Below are 18,754 nucleotides of genomic sequence, written 5' to 3' on the forward strand. Positions count from 1 at the left end.
ATCACGTACCGAGCTGATGTCTGCGACTTTGTTGCCGGGGAATAAAGACACGAGATTGAGGTTACTTTCTATTGTGATAGTTATTGTAACACCTCTTGTGAAAAGGATCAGGGTCCAGCCTGGACACCTCTTCCTCTAGTGAGGAGGAAACTTTGAATTGTAGTGGCAGAAATGTGTTTCCATGAGATGAGAGATCTCTCTCTCTCTCACCCATTGCCATGAATGTTTAAGTTGTTTAGGTTGCAAAGAGTCCAGAGCACAAATTCATATAATTAATAATGTGATAATTAAGTTACTTTATACAAACAACAATGGTTTTCTGTTTGTCGCATGAGGAAATACATTTAGTAAGAGAGTTTCTGTGCGTCTGATTTAGCTCTCTGGCACACACACACTGTTTGGAGCAGGTTTTTAGTCTTTCTTCTATGCTACTGTGGAATGAAGTTAGTTCAATATAAACTAGGCCTATACTGTGTGTGTGTGTGTGTGTGTGTGTGTGTGTGTGTGTGTGTGTGTGTGTGTGTGTGTGTGTGTGTGTGTGTGTGTGTATATACATATAAATGACCTAACAACATGCCACATTGCTGTAGCTTAGCGTGCTACATTTCAATGGGGGTAGTTTCTGTGTAGTGAAGCTTCATTTAATGGAGAGTCGCTAGTAGCTTAGCTGACTACATTTTCCAAGTAGCTTGCCCAACACTGAGCAAATGGATAATCAATTATCCACCCTTTTACTATGTACAATTACATCTGTGTTTGGAGTGGAAGAAATCAGGCATGACAGGCTAATAATATATATCCATTCATCTTTAATTATGGTATATATAAGTTCAATACGTCAAATGAAAACTTCCTATTTTTCTCCAAACTGCAGGAACAGCTGGTACAAGAGATCTAGGAGATCAAGAAGTTAGTGCAGAGTAGAAGGTGGGCATGTATTGTTGGATTGGTTTGTGACCCTGATATTTACTGCTCTGATTAAGTGAGACAAGCTGATGACTTCTCTGTGGATCTGAATAACCCTGCTGCGAATGCAGCCATGCTGAAAAAGGAAAGACAAAATCCACCCTGAGACACTTCACATACCAAGGACAAATGTAAAGTAGTTGTAAAAAAGTTTGCATATCTTTGCTTATTGGCTTGCTCTGTGTTTTGCTACTACATGCTACTACAAACCATGTGATAGGTGTGTGCCTGTAAAAAAAAAAAAAAAAAACAATTGCTCATGATGGCAGATTTGTTGTCTCCATAACACTTTGTGCAGCTAGAGTTTTTTTTTTACCTGAGTCACACAGTTGTCCTGGGCATGTTTATTTAATGGGTTCAGTTAATCTCAATTACAAATCACATATTTTCTCACCTATCTCTTGTGGTGTCTAGCCATGCAGATTGTTCAGCTGTTTTTCCTCAGTTAGTTCGTTAGTTGCACTGGAGAACGATTATTGTTACTCCCCTCGAGTTTTAATAAAGGCTCAAGTCATTCCTAGATTTTCACGGGCATATTTATTCGATGACGGGCATGTCTTTACATGGTCACTTGCATCTCCAAATTGCCGTCAGAACTGGTATATAAATAAAACACAGAAAAACGTAAATTAACCTTAAATTCTTGACATACTTGCAAACAATACTAAACAGAATCACATAGAAACTAAGAAATAAAGTATACATTTATGCCATGTAAAATAATTGGCTTGTTACAAACACAGTCACGTAACACAAATAAATGACAAAGAGAAAATATACCTCATTGGCCACATGAACCCGAGAGGGTAAACTTAGGTTATTAGTCTTCAATCCACGACGACAAACTTATGGATAATCTTAACAATCTTCCATGGCTCTTGAGAAAACTGCAGCACGTTTCTCTCATCTAGATCTTAGCGAGTGTACCCATACAGCGTCCCTGTAGCAACAAATTATCATTTCCGCACGGAACAAAAAAATAAGTTCCACCCTTTCCTCACAGTTTTTAACGAAAGAAATAATCATGAAATTATTATTTATTGACCATGAAATATTTCAATCATATGATTTTTAACCTCATATATATTTATATTTTAATTGTGAACTATATTTAACAGAAATGCATGAGTTGCCTTTGATTGCAGCTACACAAGTGTTGCAGTATGAGAGTCCTACCTGAAGAGAGGCTATTAAGTCTTCATGTTGCGCAATACAAGGACCACTTACAACATTATTTATCAAATTGGGTCAGGCTTGATGGGAGGATACACGTGACAATGTCAGATTTGTCAAAATAAGGTGTCTATACAGTATGGAACTAAGATTAATTGGATTATATTCACAGAAAGTATAAAACATATTACATGTGTTTACCAAACCCTCTTGGGCCTTGGACCCACCCACCATAGTCTCACCAAATCCTGTGGGAAACACTGAGCAAAAAGCATGTTTTCACTGTTTATTTCATGCAATGGTAACAAAAGGCAAAATAAATAGAAAAAATGTGAATGTACTTGTTTGGTATTCAGTTTGGTATTTGGCTTTGACCAAAATTTTTTTATTTTGGTACATCCCTACTCTTTGAGCTAGAGGCCAAGTCAGGGCATGCCCCCCAACCCCCTGAGAAGTTCCGAGGCCCACCCACCAAGTCCTGTGGGAAACACTGAAAACTACAAAATAAACCTTATGTACTACGTATATTTCATTTAACTCTGTTTGTTCTGTTTCTGCCTGTCCGCGTTCCTGCAGGGGAGCAGGGACAATATGAGTGTGGTGTTGGTGAGTTTCCCCGGAGCTCCGAAGATCTCAGAGGAGGCTGTGAAGAAAGAAGAGGAATTGGATAAATACCTGGAGACCCGTGTTCAGGGTCAGCACACGCGACATATTTGTACATGCACACCTTCACAAATACAAACATAAAAATAGACTGACTGTATGCATTTGTCATGATATTTGGTTGGACACAGAGTCACAAAGATTTAAAATAGATTATTAATTTCAGTGTTTTTTGAGGAACAAAATGTTTTCATACTTCTCTACCAACATCTTTCCTATGTTTTTACCACACCAAATATTTCAGCCATTACTACTAAACATTTAACTGTTCAGAGGTACTTTATTGCCTACTCTGTTCTTTGGGCTCAAGAGTTATTTGACATTTTTCAAAAATGTTTTTTTGTGAAAGTGAAACAAGTGGCTCACATACTGTGCTCAGTTTCAGTGTACATAACCAGGACAAGATAAACATTCTTTAGGTAGAACAAATATTTGAAATCAGTCTGCTACAAATGGTAAGTAGTAGTGTATCAGATTTTTTTCCCACTGCTATGGGTGATTTCTCAGCCTCTGCCGAGAAAGGTGGTGTTTAAATACTATAAACTCGCTCAGTATACAAAATAACCAAGGGCTGGACGATATGGCCAGAAATGTTATCACAATGAAAAGTTTCATATGTTTTGATATCGATAATTAATCACGATAAGTATGAAATTCTTATTTATTTTGAGTTTAAAGGCAAATTTTTGCTTCTGAGTGGATGTTGAATAAACCTGATGGTTAATTGTAATTTAAACACTAGATGCCAAACAGTGGATCACATAACAAATCTGTGGTAGAACATTCAAAACAATTATGATAAAAACTTTGTCAACAAATATGTACGATTCAAATTAAGTAAAAGCTTTTTTCGGTCCATTTTCTAATAAAATTTCCTAATTTGTGTATCATTCAAGTGAATAAAGTCAAACATTTATTGAATATTTATTGAACATTTGTTATTTAAAAAAAATTATATTGTGATAATTATTGTTGTTGTTTTACTTGTCCAGCCCTAACATAACCTCTAACAAACCCCTTGTCCTCTTTGTGTTTGTGTGTAGAGCTAATGGGAAACTGTGGGGAGGCGGGAGTCCCTGACCTAGTGTCTGTCCTGAGGAGCATTGCCGCTGAGAACATCCCCAACCTTCCACCTGGCGGAGGCCTGGCTAGCAAGTAAATACACAGCCTGGAATAACATCTAACTGCCTTTCACACATAAGAATATACTGTTAAATATTATTAAACTGGACTATCCACATACATGATTTTGTTAAGCTTTAGAAACTTAAGATACTTAATTTACATTGCATTCTAATGTACACATGTCAAAATTCAATGTGCTGAACTGTAAAGTGCAATTTATACTTCTGTATCAATTCGATGGCATAGCCTCTGCAAAGCCCCGTACCCTACGCCATCGGCGTAGCCGTCGCCTGACGTGCACCTCCTTAAAAAACTACACATCGAGGCGACGCGGGTCGTAAAAACTGATTGGTCAGCTGGGTAGCCTCGCAATGCGTGCGAGCCGACCGGAATTGCTTTTACTAGTGGCTAAATCAGCGGCTGTAACACGGTGGATCAATATATTTCACCGTCACAACCCGAACGAAAAGACTCATTTCACTATCACAATGTGACCCATTTTGTCTGTAACAATTTAAAAAATGTACAATAGCCGCACGTATACAATTTTACCCGCATTCATGTTAGCGGAGGGCTAAACCGAAAGTTAGCCTGCTTGGCCGGCCAAAGTCAACTCAGTGGACACTGTAGCGCTACTGTCAACTAGCGTTTGCTGGTGACACCGACGCACAAGTATAAATGCATGACCCAACGCAGGAATATAAATCAACCTTTAGTTTGATCCCTAACTTCACAAGCGACCAACTTTCCAAAGCCCAAGGTCATGTAGTAAAATTGTTTGTTTTATTTGACCAATACTCAGTTTAATGTCAGATACGACTGAAAAGCATTTGTCCTTTTTTTTTTCTTCATGAAAAATGGATAGTCGAATTGTCGGTTACCAAAATAGTTGACGATTAACTTTTATGTTTATCTTTTTTTTTTCTTTAGCTTTACAGATAAATTAGATAAAATAATAAATAAAGTAATATAATAATGTCAAGGAGATTTAAAATAAAGTCACAGTTGGTCACACTGAGCAGAGTATGTTCCCACACAGACAATTGCATGGGGCCCAACATGGGCCACACACATGCACTTAAAGACGTACAGTCATGCAGGTAACACCCCGCAAAACACTTTAATGAACACATTCATAAAGAGATTCTGTTTGTGCATGAATTCCGGATACTCAGGTATCGACTCAGCTGCTTTCTTTGTTCCATTAAAATGTTAATCAATATACATTTGCTAAGTATGAACTGAGACTGTTTGTATTATGTAGGGAGTTGTTGTCCTCTATAAGCAGCGAGCTGTGTGCTGTTTGTGTGTTTGCAGACGGAGTGTGATTGAGGCGGTGTACAACAAGCTGAACCCTCACAGAGAAGAGGAAGGGGTGAGTTGATCACCCTCTATACTCTTCACCTCTCCAACCCTTCACACCCCCCCACCTCGTAAAGACACACCTGCCCAGACAAGGACGTGTGTGTGTGTGTGTGTGAAAATGAGAGTGAGAGAGAATTCATGTGAAAGATGTTAGAGGATAAACACAGCAGAATAACCTAGGCAACCTCCGTGAAACTCAGTTGGCTGTTATGGAACGTGTTATGTGAAACATCAACCAATAGGATTTTGTAATTCTACACAAGTTCAGTTTTATTGTGAAAGTGAGTCACCAGGGGCCTCATTTATAAAACTCCGTAGGATTCACTTCAAAAGGTTGCGTACGAATGTGCTTTCGCACAAAAATATTGCGCTTTATAACACAGCGCACATGCACCTCTGAATTTCATTTATAAATCACAATCTTTGCAAATGTTGGTACAGATGAGTGAGGTTCTTGTTGCACCCTTTTAATGCCCATAGTGGCCTATAAATAGTCAGTGAAATGCCCCTAATTACGATTAATACATGGCAACTGCATGAAGATAAGGATGACAGATTCTGACAGAAAAGCCAAAAAAAAAAAGACATTTAACCTAGTGTGAAACTGAAGTTCTTGATTGAAGCAAGAGAGGAGATTTTGTTTGGTGGTTAAAACACACACACACACACACAGAATGTTAGTGCATCAGATGAAAAGGGGATGCTGGAGCTCGACCCCCATTATGAGCGAATTGCAGGAAAGCAAATCCCTGATGGAGGGGGCGACACACTGGATGACCCAGGTACCTAATTTGTAATCCTTCATTTGAAAAGAGAGAAAACCAGATGCAGTAAGTTTTTAAACATTTATTTACACAACTTCTCAATTAATGAGGCTGCTTCATATTATTACAAGCATCGCATCTGATTTGGCTCAAATGCTTGAGGATAAGGTAACGAAAATTACAATATATGAAACTATGCACTCGTATTTGTTCCACTGTGGCATCGAAAACGACATCAGTTTAAACGTCATTTGTCCCACAGTTCACCTTATTTATGATAATAACTGCATGCAAGTATTAATTACAGATCAAATTAAATATGATTTCTCATTAAACTGTGCAACATATTTGAGGTGTTCAGTAACAAAAACGAAAATCTTCGTTTGTGTTTTGTTATCCTAAATCATGGTTCTTTTATTGTGCACTTCAGGGAAATCAATCAAACGGGTGTTTGTTTATTCATGTAAGACTGGCTTTTTTCTGTTTTTGCAAATTAATTCATAATATTAAATTATTAAGTTTTATATAAAACTCAGAGTTAATATTTTTGTTTATTTTACATTTTGAACTGTTTCATCCCTCTGCCATGTCTCATTTATCCAGTTTATGTGTGTGAGCATGGCTCCCATCAACATTTCTTAGAAAGTGTCGTACACCTTCATTTGTGCTAATGCAATGTTTATAAATGAGGCCCCAGATCACACCACGTGCATCAAAATCATGCCATGTTCATTCAGGGAAACTTCAACATTAAAATGTTTTGGCATAATGCTTGGATTAGAATAAGACCGATGCTGGTGCTCTAAATCAGTAATTACCCCGACTAACCCATGATTTCAGAAATTCTACATTCTCAGACACATTGTCATATATATATATATATATATATATATATATATAATTTCAGATGCTTAACATAGTACAAAAAATTATATCAAGAGATATTTGAAAATAACCTCATTGGAGAGTAGATAGTCAAGGAGGAAATTTTACATCCAGCATCTTAAAGAAATAGCTATCAAGGCCACAGGAACTATACAAACACACTCTAAATAAGAGGTCAGTGTCTGTTTAAACAGCCTGGAAGGGTGGATGGGATGGAGGAGGTGTGTGTGTGTGAGAGCACATCAGTGTATATGTCAAATTAATGCCAGTGGAGTCTTGACTTACAGACCCCCCCCACACCCCCGTTACACCATACAGCGAATATCACAAAGGGTTGTTGGTCACAGGGTCAGAGGTAGAGAATGTTTCTGTCATTGTCACACTAGTGTGTGGTAGATATTTGTGTGACAATGGTTAGAGTTTTGTGCAGCTGTTTGTTAGGTGTGAGTGTGTGTGTCTGTGTGTGTTTGACCATGGAGCGTGCCTGCAGAGTCTGACCCCTGGCGTGTCACCTCAGGCCTATGCGGGGGGAGAGGAGGAGAGTGAGGAGGGAGGTGGCAGCACGGCGGCTCATCTGCTGGAGGCTCTGCGGCAGTTCCGCCTGCACCACCGGGGGCAGTACCGCACGGTGCTGGAGGAGTCCCTGGCCGCCTACCAACTGCGGGGGGAGAGCGATGCCGAGGGAGCAGGGGAGGGCAGGAGGACTCTCGACGACGACGATGGCGGCCGGAAGCAGCCAGCCTCCCCTCCCTCTCCCCCCTCGCCCCCACCCTCACCTGCCATTGCAGAGCCGGAGGCCAACCAAGATGCGTCTGCCCCTGAGTCCAATCCCTCCTCTGACTGAGCACCCTGCTCGCATAACCACTCACCCGACCCCAGAGCTCTAGACAGATGTGCTATGACCTCTCCTCCTCTTACTTCATCACAGAACTTGAATGGACACATCAGCCACTTCTGGCTCTATCAATTATCCATTGCCATTCATGAATATTTTAATAATGCAATGGAAGTAAAAATATCTATTCAAGTTCTGTGTCCGAGCCACATATATACCTTACTAACGAGGACTTTCTTTTTTTTGTGTTTCCCCTATCCCCTGACGACCTTGGCTTGGATTCCCAAACTTACCAGCCACTTTTATAACTTGATCACACAGACTGATGTTTACAACAGATAAGAATCAATAACAAAAAATTATTAATACATGCAAAAGTGGCTGGTGAAGCAAAAAATGAACCTTGCACTCCATGGCCTACCAGTATTGGCTTCTGGCTGATTTCCCCACTAACCCCCCCCTCTGCCTCAACCCCACACCTGCTTACAGTGGACAAAATGACAAAGGAAAGCAGAGAAAACTGTGTTCTGTGTTCAACACACTACACTGACTTCAGGCCTTCTCCATCTACAGCCTCGGAGCACACACTTTTGCGTATATATGTATGTATGTGTGTGTGTGTGTGTGTCTGGATGAATTTGGGTGACCGAGCAAGAGACCAATCATCAAGACTGAAATTTCTGTTTTTAGTAGTGCGTGGTACTTGAGTGTTAGCCCATTTATCAGCATGGTCAGTGATGTTAGGTTGTTCAAGCCAGTCTGGGCACTGAAAAACTGGGCAGTTTAACACAGAGGGACACTTGTGTAGGTGGGTGTGTACTTGAAGTACTTCATTTCATTGAAATCATTCCCTCACCACATATACCTAATTCCACATCACCACATTTTAGTACGCTGCTGTAGTGGGTCTAACTCTGTGTTGTGTGGTATATGAAGCAGGGACACACTTCCCACACTCACAACGAGGTTCAAATGTGTTCCTGGTTGTTGTAATTCAGGTGGATGTAAATGTGTCAATAATACTCAAGAAGGCAAAACATACTGGTACCAGGTGACAAAAGGCGCTGTAACATTAACTTGTGTATAAATTAAAATAAGACTAAAAGTTTCCACCACACTACTAGATGATTAAACACCAGAAAACAAAGTTGTTGGTTGGATGATAAATGGAGAAAAAATACTAGTGGGGAAATGGTGCTAGCTGAAAGGTGTTATTTCCAAAATCAAAAGGCTTTATCTATTGTACAGTGTTTCTTTTCTTAGACATGCATTAGCTTTCTCTGCATTGTGTGACGTGGCTCAACTTTTGTTTTAGCTGTGTCAACTTTGTCGGTTTTAGGTGTAAACTGCCGTTAGCTGCTCAAATCACATCTAATGTTGGCATACCTCCCCAAGATGAAAAAACTTTCTGTAAAGCATAAAATTTCAGCTTTGTGTCGTTTGTCGATGTTTTTTTTCGTGTGTGGAATGGGCTCATTGCTGCCGTTTGGGGGAAACGCACCCTGCGGTTCTCACCAACCGTGAGAAGGGTATTTTGGGCACATTATGATATAGCGCATCAAAATTAGGGAAAGAAGACACAGCACTAGAAAACTAGACACAGATGTGAACTTTATGCTTTATCAGAAGTGTTTTCAAACAAGATTTTTCAGGTTTACAAAAGAAAATACTTAAAAGGTGAAGGCTAACTGGTTGTTTTTACGGGACTGTCTTCCACTCAGTGGATGTATGATAAAATGCCTACGTGCATGTTAACAACTATCGGAATTTAAATGCTATTGATGACATGTTGGAATGACAATGTTCGCTGTTTTCAGATGAATATTAATGTCATCACTGGTGCCATTGTTAGCATTGCTCTCAAAGCACAGCCGAGCTTTAGCGCAGCTACTCTAAATAAAGTACATCTTTCAGATAAATGTTGAACTAAGTCAAGCTATGTAGAGCTAAACCTGAAAAATTTAAGATGACAAAAAAGTCACCATATACGATTAACCATCTGGCTTTAGGTAATAATATGGCTTTTCTTCTGGCGACACCCTCAGGTTAACACATTTTCTACAGTTAGCATGTTGCCACACATTTTAACAACTATTTCAAATTAACATGCTAACAGTTAGAATTTGGCTTCCTTGCATACGAACGTTTAGTGTTAAGTGTTTCTCACATTAGCTTGCTTATATGGCAGCATGATGGGGGATTGGGACCACAAATGCTTCTTCAGATATCAGTCCATCTAGTAGTTGTTAAAATATTCAACTCTAAAGTGTTAAACATATGGTATTCACTGTGGCAGGATGTGTTTCAGCTTCATAAAAGCCCACATACAGAATATTTAATTCCTCACAGGTTATGACTGAAACTCTTGCCTCATTGTGAAAGTTTGATATGAACAGAGTGAACCTAAAGTGTTTCTTCTTCATCCTTGAAAGCAGTTAGAGGGAGGTTATTTTAAGTCTATGTAACGCCCAGTGTCTCTGGTATTGCATGCACTGCACTTATCTTTTCAATATAAGGCACTTAACTATCAGAGGAGGAGAGGTGGTTTTGCTAAACACTGTGTGTGTGTGTGTGTGTGTGTGTGTGTGTGTGTTTGTGTATGTATGAGTTGTATTTGTATGCAATTACATGGGCCAAATCAGTCCCGCACAGTTAAAATGACAAATGAACAAATAAAAATGATTTGAGGTATAATGCTATGATTTGTGTCAAGTTTGTCACTGTAACCTGACTGTACAACTGTGTTTCTTGTCTTTGGGTCCCGTACCAAATCAGTCACTTTGAAACTGTGTTGACCAGGGTTGTGATTAAGGACACAAAAAGCAGAAAAAGTTGTGTTTTTGCCCTTCAAAATGAGTTGTCATTAAAATCCCTGATAGAGCCCAAAGTAATAGTTGTGGCATTCGATGCAGGGCTATTCCCTGAAAGTTGTAGCAGTGTTTCAGTGTTCAGACTATATTTAATGTGTTGAATATGTTTCTGTGTAGGCTGTGAAGTTTTTTGGGAACAGCTCGTACAGTAAATAAATCCTCACCTTCCTTGCCCTCCTGTCAGCTTTTAGCTCTAGCCTTCAATCGCATTTTAATCTGTCGTCTCCTTTTAAAACAAGAGCAGCTCTCAGTTTTGAAACCTCCAAATATAACGCCTGCCGCTGCATTGCATGGGCCGGCGTCGACGAGTGGAGGGGAGCTGCATAGACTATAGGGACTCCATTCTCCCATTTCTCCTCCCCCCGTTTTTCTGTCTGACAGTTGGCCTCGTGATTCTCTGCAAGGTGAGTCATCAGAGGTCTGAGTTCTGGTTGTGTTAACTTACAGGCTGGGTACGGGAATGTCACTCTTTCACCATTATCTATTCAATTTAAGTCGATGTAAGAGGGCAGTGAGGTTCAAATTTTGCCATTATTTAAGGCCTCAGGGGCAGACTACTGTGAAGTGAAAGACGCAGCGACAACAAACCTAACACACCGCTCTCCTTCTCTTTTCCTTTTTAATCACCCAGAATGCTGGTGAGCTGGAAGACCCCTGGTAGCCGTGGCAACAACCCCCATCCTCCTCCTGGTGATCGGTGCATCCGCCCAAAAGGAGGAGTGTGTCTCCATTGCGCCGTGTCTTTCTCCACTAAAAGAGGACATGTGGTGTGTGTTGGAGTGCGTGAGTGTGCGTATGTTGGTTGTGCGTGTGTGTGTGTGTGTGTGTGTGTGTGTTTGCAGCAGTGGGACAAAGACAACAACTACACACACACGCATACTGCTTTAAACCTGGAGGAAAACAAAATCACTTTTCAGAAATGTCAAGATTTTATGAACTGAAACATTGTGATGGTAGAGATAATTTTTACCATTGAGGTGTTTTTTTTTGTTTTTTTTTTTTCTTGAATGTTGACATTGAACACCTGACTTCACAATAACATGAGGACCTATAGTGTGTTTGTGTGTGCGAGAGAGAGAGTTTGTGTGGGTTTTCGAGGAGGGCCAAGACAGATGGTGGATAAAGACTTTGTATGTAATTTTTCTCCCGGACTTTTTATTTTGGGCTCCTGGGTCTGATCATTGCCTAACACCCTTGCTTCTCCTTTCTTCAGACACACACACACACACACACACACACACACACACACACACACACACACACACACACACACACACACACACACACACACACACACACTCTCTCTCTCTAAAACACAGACACACGAAAACCATACCCCCCCCCCCCCAAACTTCCACTTGTGCACGTATGTGATGTGCCACCTTCGCAGGGCACTGCATGAGGACTTTGGTTCTACATGTACAGCTACGTGGTTTTCTAGTCAACCCGGATGGACAGCCATTGGTTGAGACTGACTGAACCTGAAGGACCTCTGCACTCTGATTGGCTCCTGCCGTGTGAGAAGTGGAAATGATTTGGGTTTTTTTTTGTGTGTGTGTTGTTGATACTATTAGGATGATGACGATGATAATCATGATAGGGAAATGGGAGGTTATCTAGTTCACTGAAGAGCAGAGTGCACGATGGACTCATGGAGGTGGGGAGTGGCTGTTGTATCACTGGCAGGACTTCATGTAGGAGGAAGGTTTAGGGTAAGAGGTGGTGGGTCAGACAGGCTTCCCCCACCTCCCTCCCCACCATCATGGTTGAAGTACACATGACGGCGGACTGTCCTGACAGACGAGATTTTTTTTTTAATGTCCATGAGGTTACTAGCTGCTCGCTATGTAGAGTGAGTGAACTCCCTGTTTTAACCCTGTTCCTGGTTCTCAGACTGCATTGGTAATGTTTGTATTGCTGTTGTTTGATTGCACTCACATTTGATTACAGAAAGCGTCTATATATGAAATAAAATACCTGCCAAGGATCCAGTGTTGGCTGTGTATTTTAATAAGAGCCGTCATGTCATTTCTGGATGTTTGTGTACATCTGTGTGGCCTTGTTAGCTGTCCATACCTGTGTAATCTGCTGATGTTTAGACCACATTTGCTATTTCAGGGGCCTGAATCACAAAGCAAGATTAGTGGGTATACCACCTATCTTTGGGCTTAACTCAGCTTTTCTGGTATCATGGAGCTGGCTCACTTAACTGAGACCATCGTAACTTGTGCTGCACAGATAATCTGTTTGGTAGCAGGCAGCAGTGGAATGTAACTATGTATGTTAACTCAAATACAATACTTCAGTTTATTTCTCATTCCACTTTCTATTAAATATTGAATTTTTTTACTTTAATGAGTTTGTCACAGCTTTATTATAAACTACCCAACAATTCACAACAGAACTGAAACAGTGAGATGACTGAAAGTGAATTGACAACTACTTGTTCATGTAAAAATCATTGTTCCCGCACCTCAAATTTCAGGATTTGCTTCTTTTCCTTTTATTAACTTCAATTTATTTTTAATCATGCATTCCCTAGTGTTAGATAAATCCAGCCTTGTTATGTGTCACTGGGTAATTGTGATGTAATTCCCCTCCCCTCCCCCCTTCATTTTACAAATTAAACAATGATTAATGGAGAAAATGATCAGCAATAATGAAAATAATCCTTTAGTTGCAGTCTGACACAGAACAGTTAAACCGCAGGACACGAATACATCCTCCACCACCAGTAGCAGGCCAACTTCAGAGGATCAGGTCAAAACCTGCCAGCAGTCCGGCGTCTGACCATTCAGATCATGAACACTTATAAATGTCCCTGCCAGAATTGCACTTTGATCTCGTAATTCTTTTTTCATGGTTCTGGTGATGCTTATAACTCTGGCTCTTTCATTTGAAAATGCTTTCAGCTTAAAATCCTGAGCCAACAAAACCTCTTGACGACCAATGTGACAATACAAACAGAACCGGACTAAATGGAACTTGCTTCATGATACAGGCCCCAGAACAGATTTAAAACATGATTGTGTTACCAGTCATTTGGAAAGCTTGTTTTGTCTCAATGTTGCCCCTGTGACAATTACATTTCTTTGAGGCAAATTATGTGACAGTGAGGACAGCAGTTGGGAGTTGTCCAGGGGGCAGCACATTTCAGAAATCTCTTTAGGCAAGATACTGAAGTCCTTCAGGGTCCTGGGATCCTTCCCTGTAGTCAAGCTTGACCTTTAAACTGTACAGAGGAGATATTATACACAAACCTTTTCTGTACAAAGTTAGGTACTATTAATCCCCAGAGGGAAATTGATACTTGAAATCTTAAAATTCCAAAACATTTTCAAAACAAAGTGTCCAAAGACCAGCAGAGATCTTAGAAATAGAATAACTATGTAATTGTAAGTTGACCAGAGACAAAGAAAAACAAGCATCTAGTCTGCTAGTATGTACTGAAATATATGAAATACGTTAGTCTGGTTTCAGAGCTCTGAATTGGCACCCATATCCAGATTAGTTCAGTAATTTGAACAGAATGAAGTGAAACAAAATGGTAAGTCTGATTATCAGACTATGAATATGTGTAATGTATGCATTAAAACAAACTGTACAAATGTCCACCCAATAAACATTGTAGGCCGTGGTTAAGTATTTACTGCGATCATTGCATGTGCCCCTGTAGTAAAGCGTCAGACATTGACATTTTGTCATAAGCTGTCCGGCAAACGTCTAAGCACTGAACGAATCTCTGGAGGCAGTTAAAGGCCCCATGTTACACCCACACAGGTGTTTCACTTGAATGGCTGATAGATGTTCTCTTGGGATTATGCAGGTGTGGACAGACTGTAGCTGACTGACCTTACTCTCTCACCTGTGTGTTTCTCTGCTTAACTCCAGAGGTTTAATTGACTAGAGTAAATAACACTATTGGGATGTGCAGGGCCTTTAACCTCAGATCCATCCACCGTATCTTGATTTTCCTATATACTAACATGCTGATGTTTTACCTTGTCCAACATATTGGTTTAGTATGTTAGCATGCTAAAGTCCAGCTGAGGCTGATGGGAATGCCATCAGTTTTACAGGTATTTGCTCAGTCTCACCAACAACGGCTGATGACAAAGTAACTTTCACTGAGCATGTTGCATCTGTCATATGACTTCAAACATTAGGAAGATCAGGTCCAGCTGCCAGCACCCACAGTAAAACATCTGCAGAAGGTCCAGCAGTGTCTGGTCTTAAACCAACCAAAGATAGCTTGTCACTCCACTTTTAGTTATACTGTAATCCCAAATAAATTCAGAATACTCTTTGTGGAAAGTAACCTCAAACTTACAGTAGTGGTAATATTTGAGTAAACCTCAAATACATTTTAAAAACACATTTCTGCATACTAAATTACATTGATGCTTATTAAAATTAAACTCCACCAATTCTTTACTTGATACTAATTGTGCACAACTCTGAGGGACGCTACACAAAAATGTATTGTGCTAGACTCGAACACTAATGGAAACTCAATTACTACTAGTCAAATTGAAATTTACAAAATGCCCATTTTCAGATAGTAGTCCTGAAAAAAAACCCACCATTACTACAATTCAAGTTCCATTTATTAGTATCAAAACCTTAAACCTTGTCATTTCTACATTTGACAAAAGAGTAACTGCCTGAGCAGATAAACAGCAACAATTTGCATCAGTTTGTTTTCATTCCTTTTTGCGATGTTGAACATTCTCCATTTCCATATTCTTAATGAGATTTTATGGTGTAAAGTGATAACTTGAGTCTCTTGAGCTAAATAAAATTTTTACTTTACTGTGTTCTGTGGAAAAAGCGACTGAATAATTTTATTCCATTTAAAGGGAGCTTTAAATGGAGTTTTATGGAATCATAAGCTAATAAAGATGGTTTAAAATAAGTTCCACACTATGCAAATTGTTAAGTCAGGTAGACGAGGTAATGGGGGAAAAAAAAAAAGCAGGGTTTCTGCAGGTTTCACATGGTCAAATTTAAGACCATTATGAATGAAATTTAAATCTTGTATCAAGACTTAAATGCAAAGGAAATAGTCACAAAATTACTTGCAGAGTAAATCAGTGTATTCAAATTAGGGTTGAGTGATGTCTACAAAATTGGCATTGGATGATGGTCAATGAAACACTATGTGACAGATGCTGTTATAAGAGCAGCGTAACTCCTGTAAGGAATGGGAGGTGCGTAGCGAGCGTTTGATTGTCTGAGTGGCAAAAAGTGACAGTGAACGCGAGCAGAGGAAAAATATTCTGGCAGTGAGTGTATGGTGGCGGTTACAGTGTGTCAGCTTCTCTAGAAGAAGAAAAGTGTTTCCCCACCTGCTGAAAAGTGAAGCCTGTGTGCGCGCTAGCTAACATCTAAATTCCCCTTCAGACAACGCAGCTGAGCAGGAAAGCCTCTACAGTAGGCTGCGTTTTTTTGGCTCCAACTTAACATTAGCTCAATTTATAGAAAGTAACTGGTAGCTGTATTTTATTACTACCTACTTGTCCAATGTTGAGATCAGGTGCAAACAGAGTACACTGGCATAGCCTTCAGCTCTGCCCTGTACAGACTGATTCAATTATTTCAGTTTTCAGATGAGTCTGAAAAGTGGTTAGGAAAAGAGGATGGTGGTGACTGGAGGAGCTGAGGTTAGTAAAGCTAATTAGTGATGCAAACTAGTCCTTTTAAGAGATTTTAATGTGCAAATAAAATGCCCCTCAGAAGGGAGGTGGTTCCTCATGTTGTCAAAAGCTGTAAAATGAAGACACAAAAAGGCAAACATCTATAATTATTCTGCGGTCATATTAGCAGAGTTTTCCTGCCATTAAGGCTTAGGGGTGATGCCCAAAACATGCTGTGCCATCACTGGCGCAACAGAACCAACCAAATTACTTCCCCAAATCTGGGTTGTAGTTCCTCCCCAGTAGACTCTTATCTGCTCTAGCTTTTCCAACTATTTGTTCAGAGAGATGGTGATGTGAAGTTACATATTTTTCATTGGAAAATGTAAAATTTTCTTGGGGAAGACCATGACCACCACCAAAACATTCAACTAAAGCTCACATTAAACTGGAAAAACTGACATTTTTAGCTATTCTAATGTCCAGTGCAAGCTCATGGACACAAGAGCAGTGATGCTTAGGCATGTTGTGTTGAGGTTTATATTCAGACAAATTTCTCTTCACCTCTGCTGCTACAACGCCATCCTAGGGGAAACACTGCTACACCCTGAAAGCTAAACTTGCTAAATAAGTCTACTGGGGTTGAATTCTAACCATTAGATCTGGGAAAATTTGGTTAGTTTTGATGCTCTCTACAATGATTTTATATTCATGGCACAGCACCAAGCAGTTTTGAGCTGCACCACCTTATAATGGCAGGAAGACCCTGTTCATGACCTCAGAATCATTACAGATAGGATTATTCATGTTTGCCTTTGTGTCTTAATTGACTGCTTTTTACATTTGTAGAATATAAATAGGCAACATGAGAACCACCTCCCTTCTGTATTACAAGCATTTTATTTGTACATCAGAATCCAAAAGAATAATCTCATTAGCTTAAAAGGACTAATGTTAGTTTGAATCCCTAATTTGCTTTAACGTTACTAACCTCAGCTCCTCTGTAGTCACGGTCCTCTTTAAATTTCACCATCGAGACTTACAGTAAATGACAGAACTGGGGCCATTTCAATGAGCATTAGAGGCACATGGATGTTGGAAGGTACATACCCGGTTAAAATCATTTAATACCTAGAACAAACTTCAGAGAATTTAAGACCCTGCGGAAACCACTTGACAGGTGCTGTTATCAGAGCAGCTCCTTTAATCTGGAGGTCTCAGAGTGTTTGATTGTCTGAGTCAGAAAGTGACGGTGAATCTCAGGAGGAAAATATTCTGGCAATAGAAGTATGGTGTCGGTGAGTCAGGTAATAAATGCTTCAGCTTCTCCAGAACAACAAGTCTGTTCCCAAATGGCAGGAAGCCAACAGAACATCTTTGTTAAATTTATAGAAAGTAAGCTGTATTTTATTCCAGCCTACCTGTCTAGCTGAGAGAAGACGTGTTCAGTTCTGTCCTGAATGCAGACTGAACATTCATGGGGTACCATTTTTGGGTCACACATAGTGACTGGTCAATCACAAGGTTTCCCTGCCCTAAAGCCTCCCCTGCTTTCTGGTCTATTTTCCTCTAAATGGGACCATAATTTACTAAATCATGCTGTGTTGAACACTTGAAACTAGTGACTGAGACCATATATGATCCAGTAGAGTCACCCCAGTGCTGGCTGTTAGAGAATGCAGGTTGGAGGCTTCACTGTTCAAACCTGGAGGTTCCTGCTGGTTTCACAAATCAGACACATTATCTCAAATTTCCATACGGTTTTGAAATAGACCAATCAACGAACAAGATGCAGATTCAAGTTATCCTCGCTACGTACTGAGGCGCTCTCCTTGTTGGGTGGAAGTGAGGCGAGGAGGTGGAGCCTTTCAGCGGGACTTGGGAGGCTTGGTCTGAGAGTCCTCGTACTCCTCCGCCAGGGTGAACAGGTTGCTGAGCCTGCAGGAGGAGGAACTGGTCAGCTGCCGCAGTGATGTCACCCGTCAGTGTGTGCGTACCCCCCTTCATCTTGGGGACCTCGTCACAGCTGACCTGAACGTGCTGCAGAGCCGAAGGATCGGGGTCTGAGTGAAGACTGGCAGAGACAGACACAAATCAGCCATCAATCCCTCCTAAAGCAATCAATAAGCCTGTGTGTACTGACAGCTGTTTTTGATGTAGCTCAGGCTGTCCATGAGCTCCAGGATCTGTTCCAGGGTGAGCTGAGCCAGTTTACTGCTGGAACTGTGAAGATGGACACTACCGCTGGTCAACAGGTACCAAGAGACCGTCCTCACCTTGGTCTCTTGCGGGGCTGGTTGTTGCCTTGATGTATTCTCCCAGCTTGTCGCGATTGGACACCTAGGGTCTCAGGATGCTGGTGGTGAACTGGTCCTCGGGGTGACAGGGATGACCATCTACACCATCTCCTCGCTGGGCCTGGGACACAGAATGACGTTAACAGGGGACCTAGGAGTCTCCAAGATGAGTGCC

General features: G+C 40.5%; 1 protein-coding gene across 3 annotated transcripts in view; it reads left to right on the forward strand.

The window, feature by feature from the left end:
• Window positions 1-12,657, forward strand: part of ppm1bb (protein phosphatase, Mg2+/Mn2+ dependent, 1Bb) — a 50,634-nt gene extending 37,977 nt beyond the window's left edge. Inside the window, exons 3-6 of one of the 3 annotated variants that reach the window (XM_046068091.1) lie at window positions 2,716-2,833; window positions 3,846-3,957; window positions 5,245-5,302; window positions 7,459-10,819. In XM_046068091.1, coding sequence (XP_045924047.1) covers window positions 2,716-2,833; window positions 3,846-3,957; window positions 5,245-5,302; window positions 7,459-7,785 — 615 coding nt within the window. In that variant the 3' untranslated portion in view covers window positions 7,786-10,819. Of the gene's footprint in view, window positions 1-2,715; window positions 2,834-3,845; window positions 3,958-5,244; window positions 5,303-7,458; window positions 10,820-11,277 lie in introns of those variants that run through there. The other 2 variants (XM_046068093.1, XM_046068092.1) reach the window with 2 other exon arrangements.
• Window positions 12,658-18,754: the final 6,097 nt, after the last annotated feature.

Source organism: Micropterus dolomieu, linkage group LG14 (genome assembly GCF_021292245.1).
Source record: "Micropterus dolomieu isolate WLL.071019.BEF.003 ecotype Adirondacks linkage group LG14, ASM2129224v1, whole genome shotgun sequence".
In the NCBI taxonomy this organism is placed as follows: Eukaryota; Metazoa; Chordata; class Actinopteri; order Centrarchiformes; family Centrarchidae; genus Micropterus; species Micropterus dolomieu.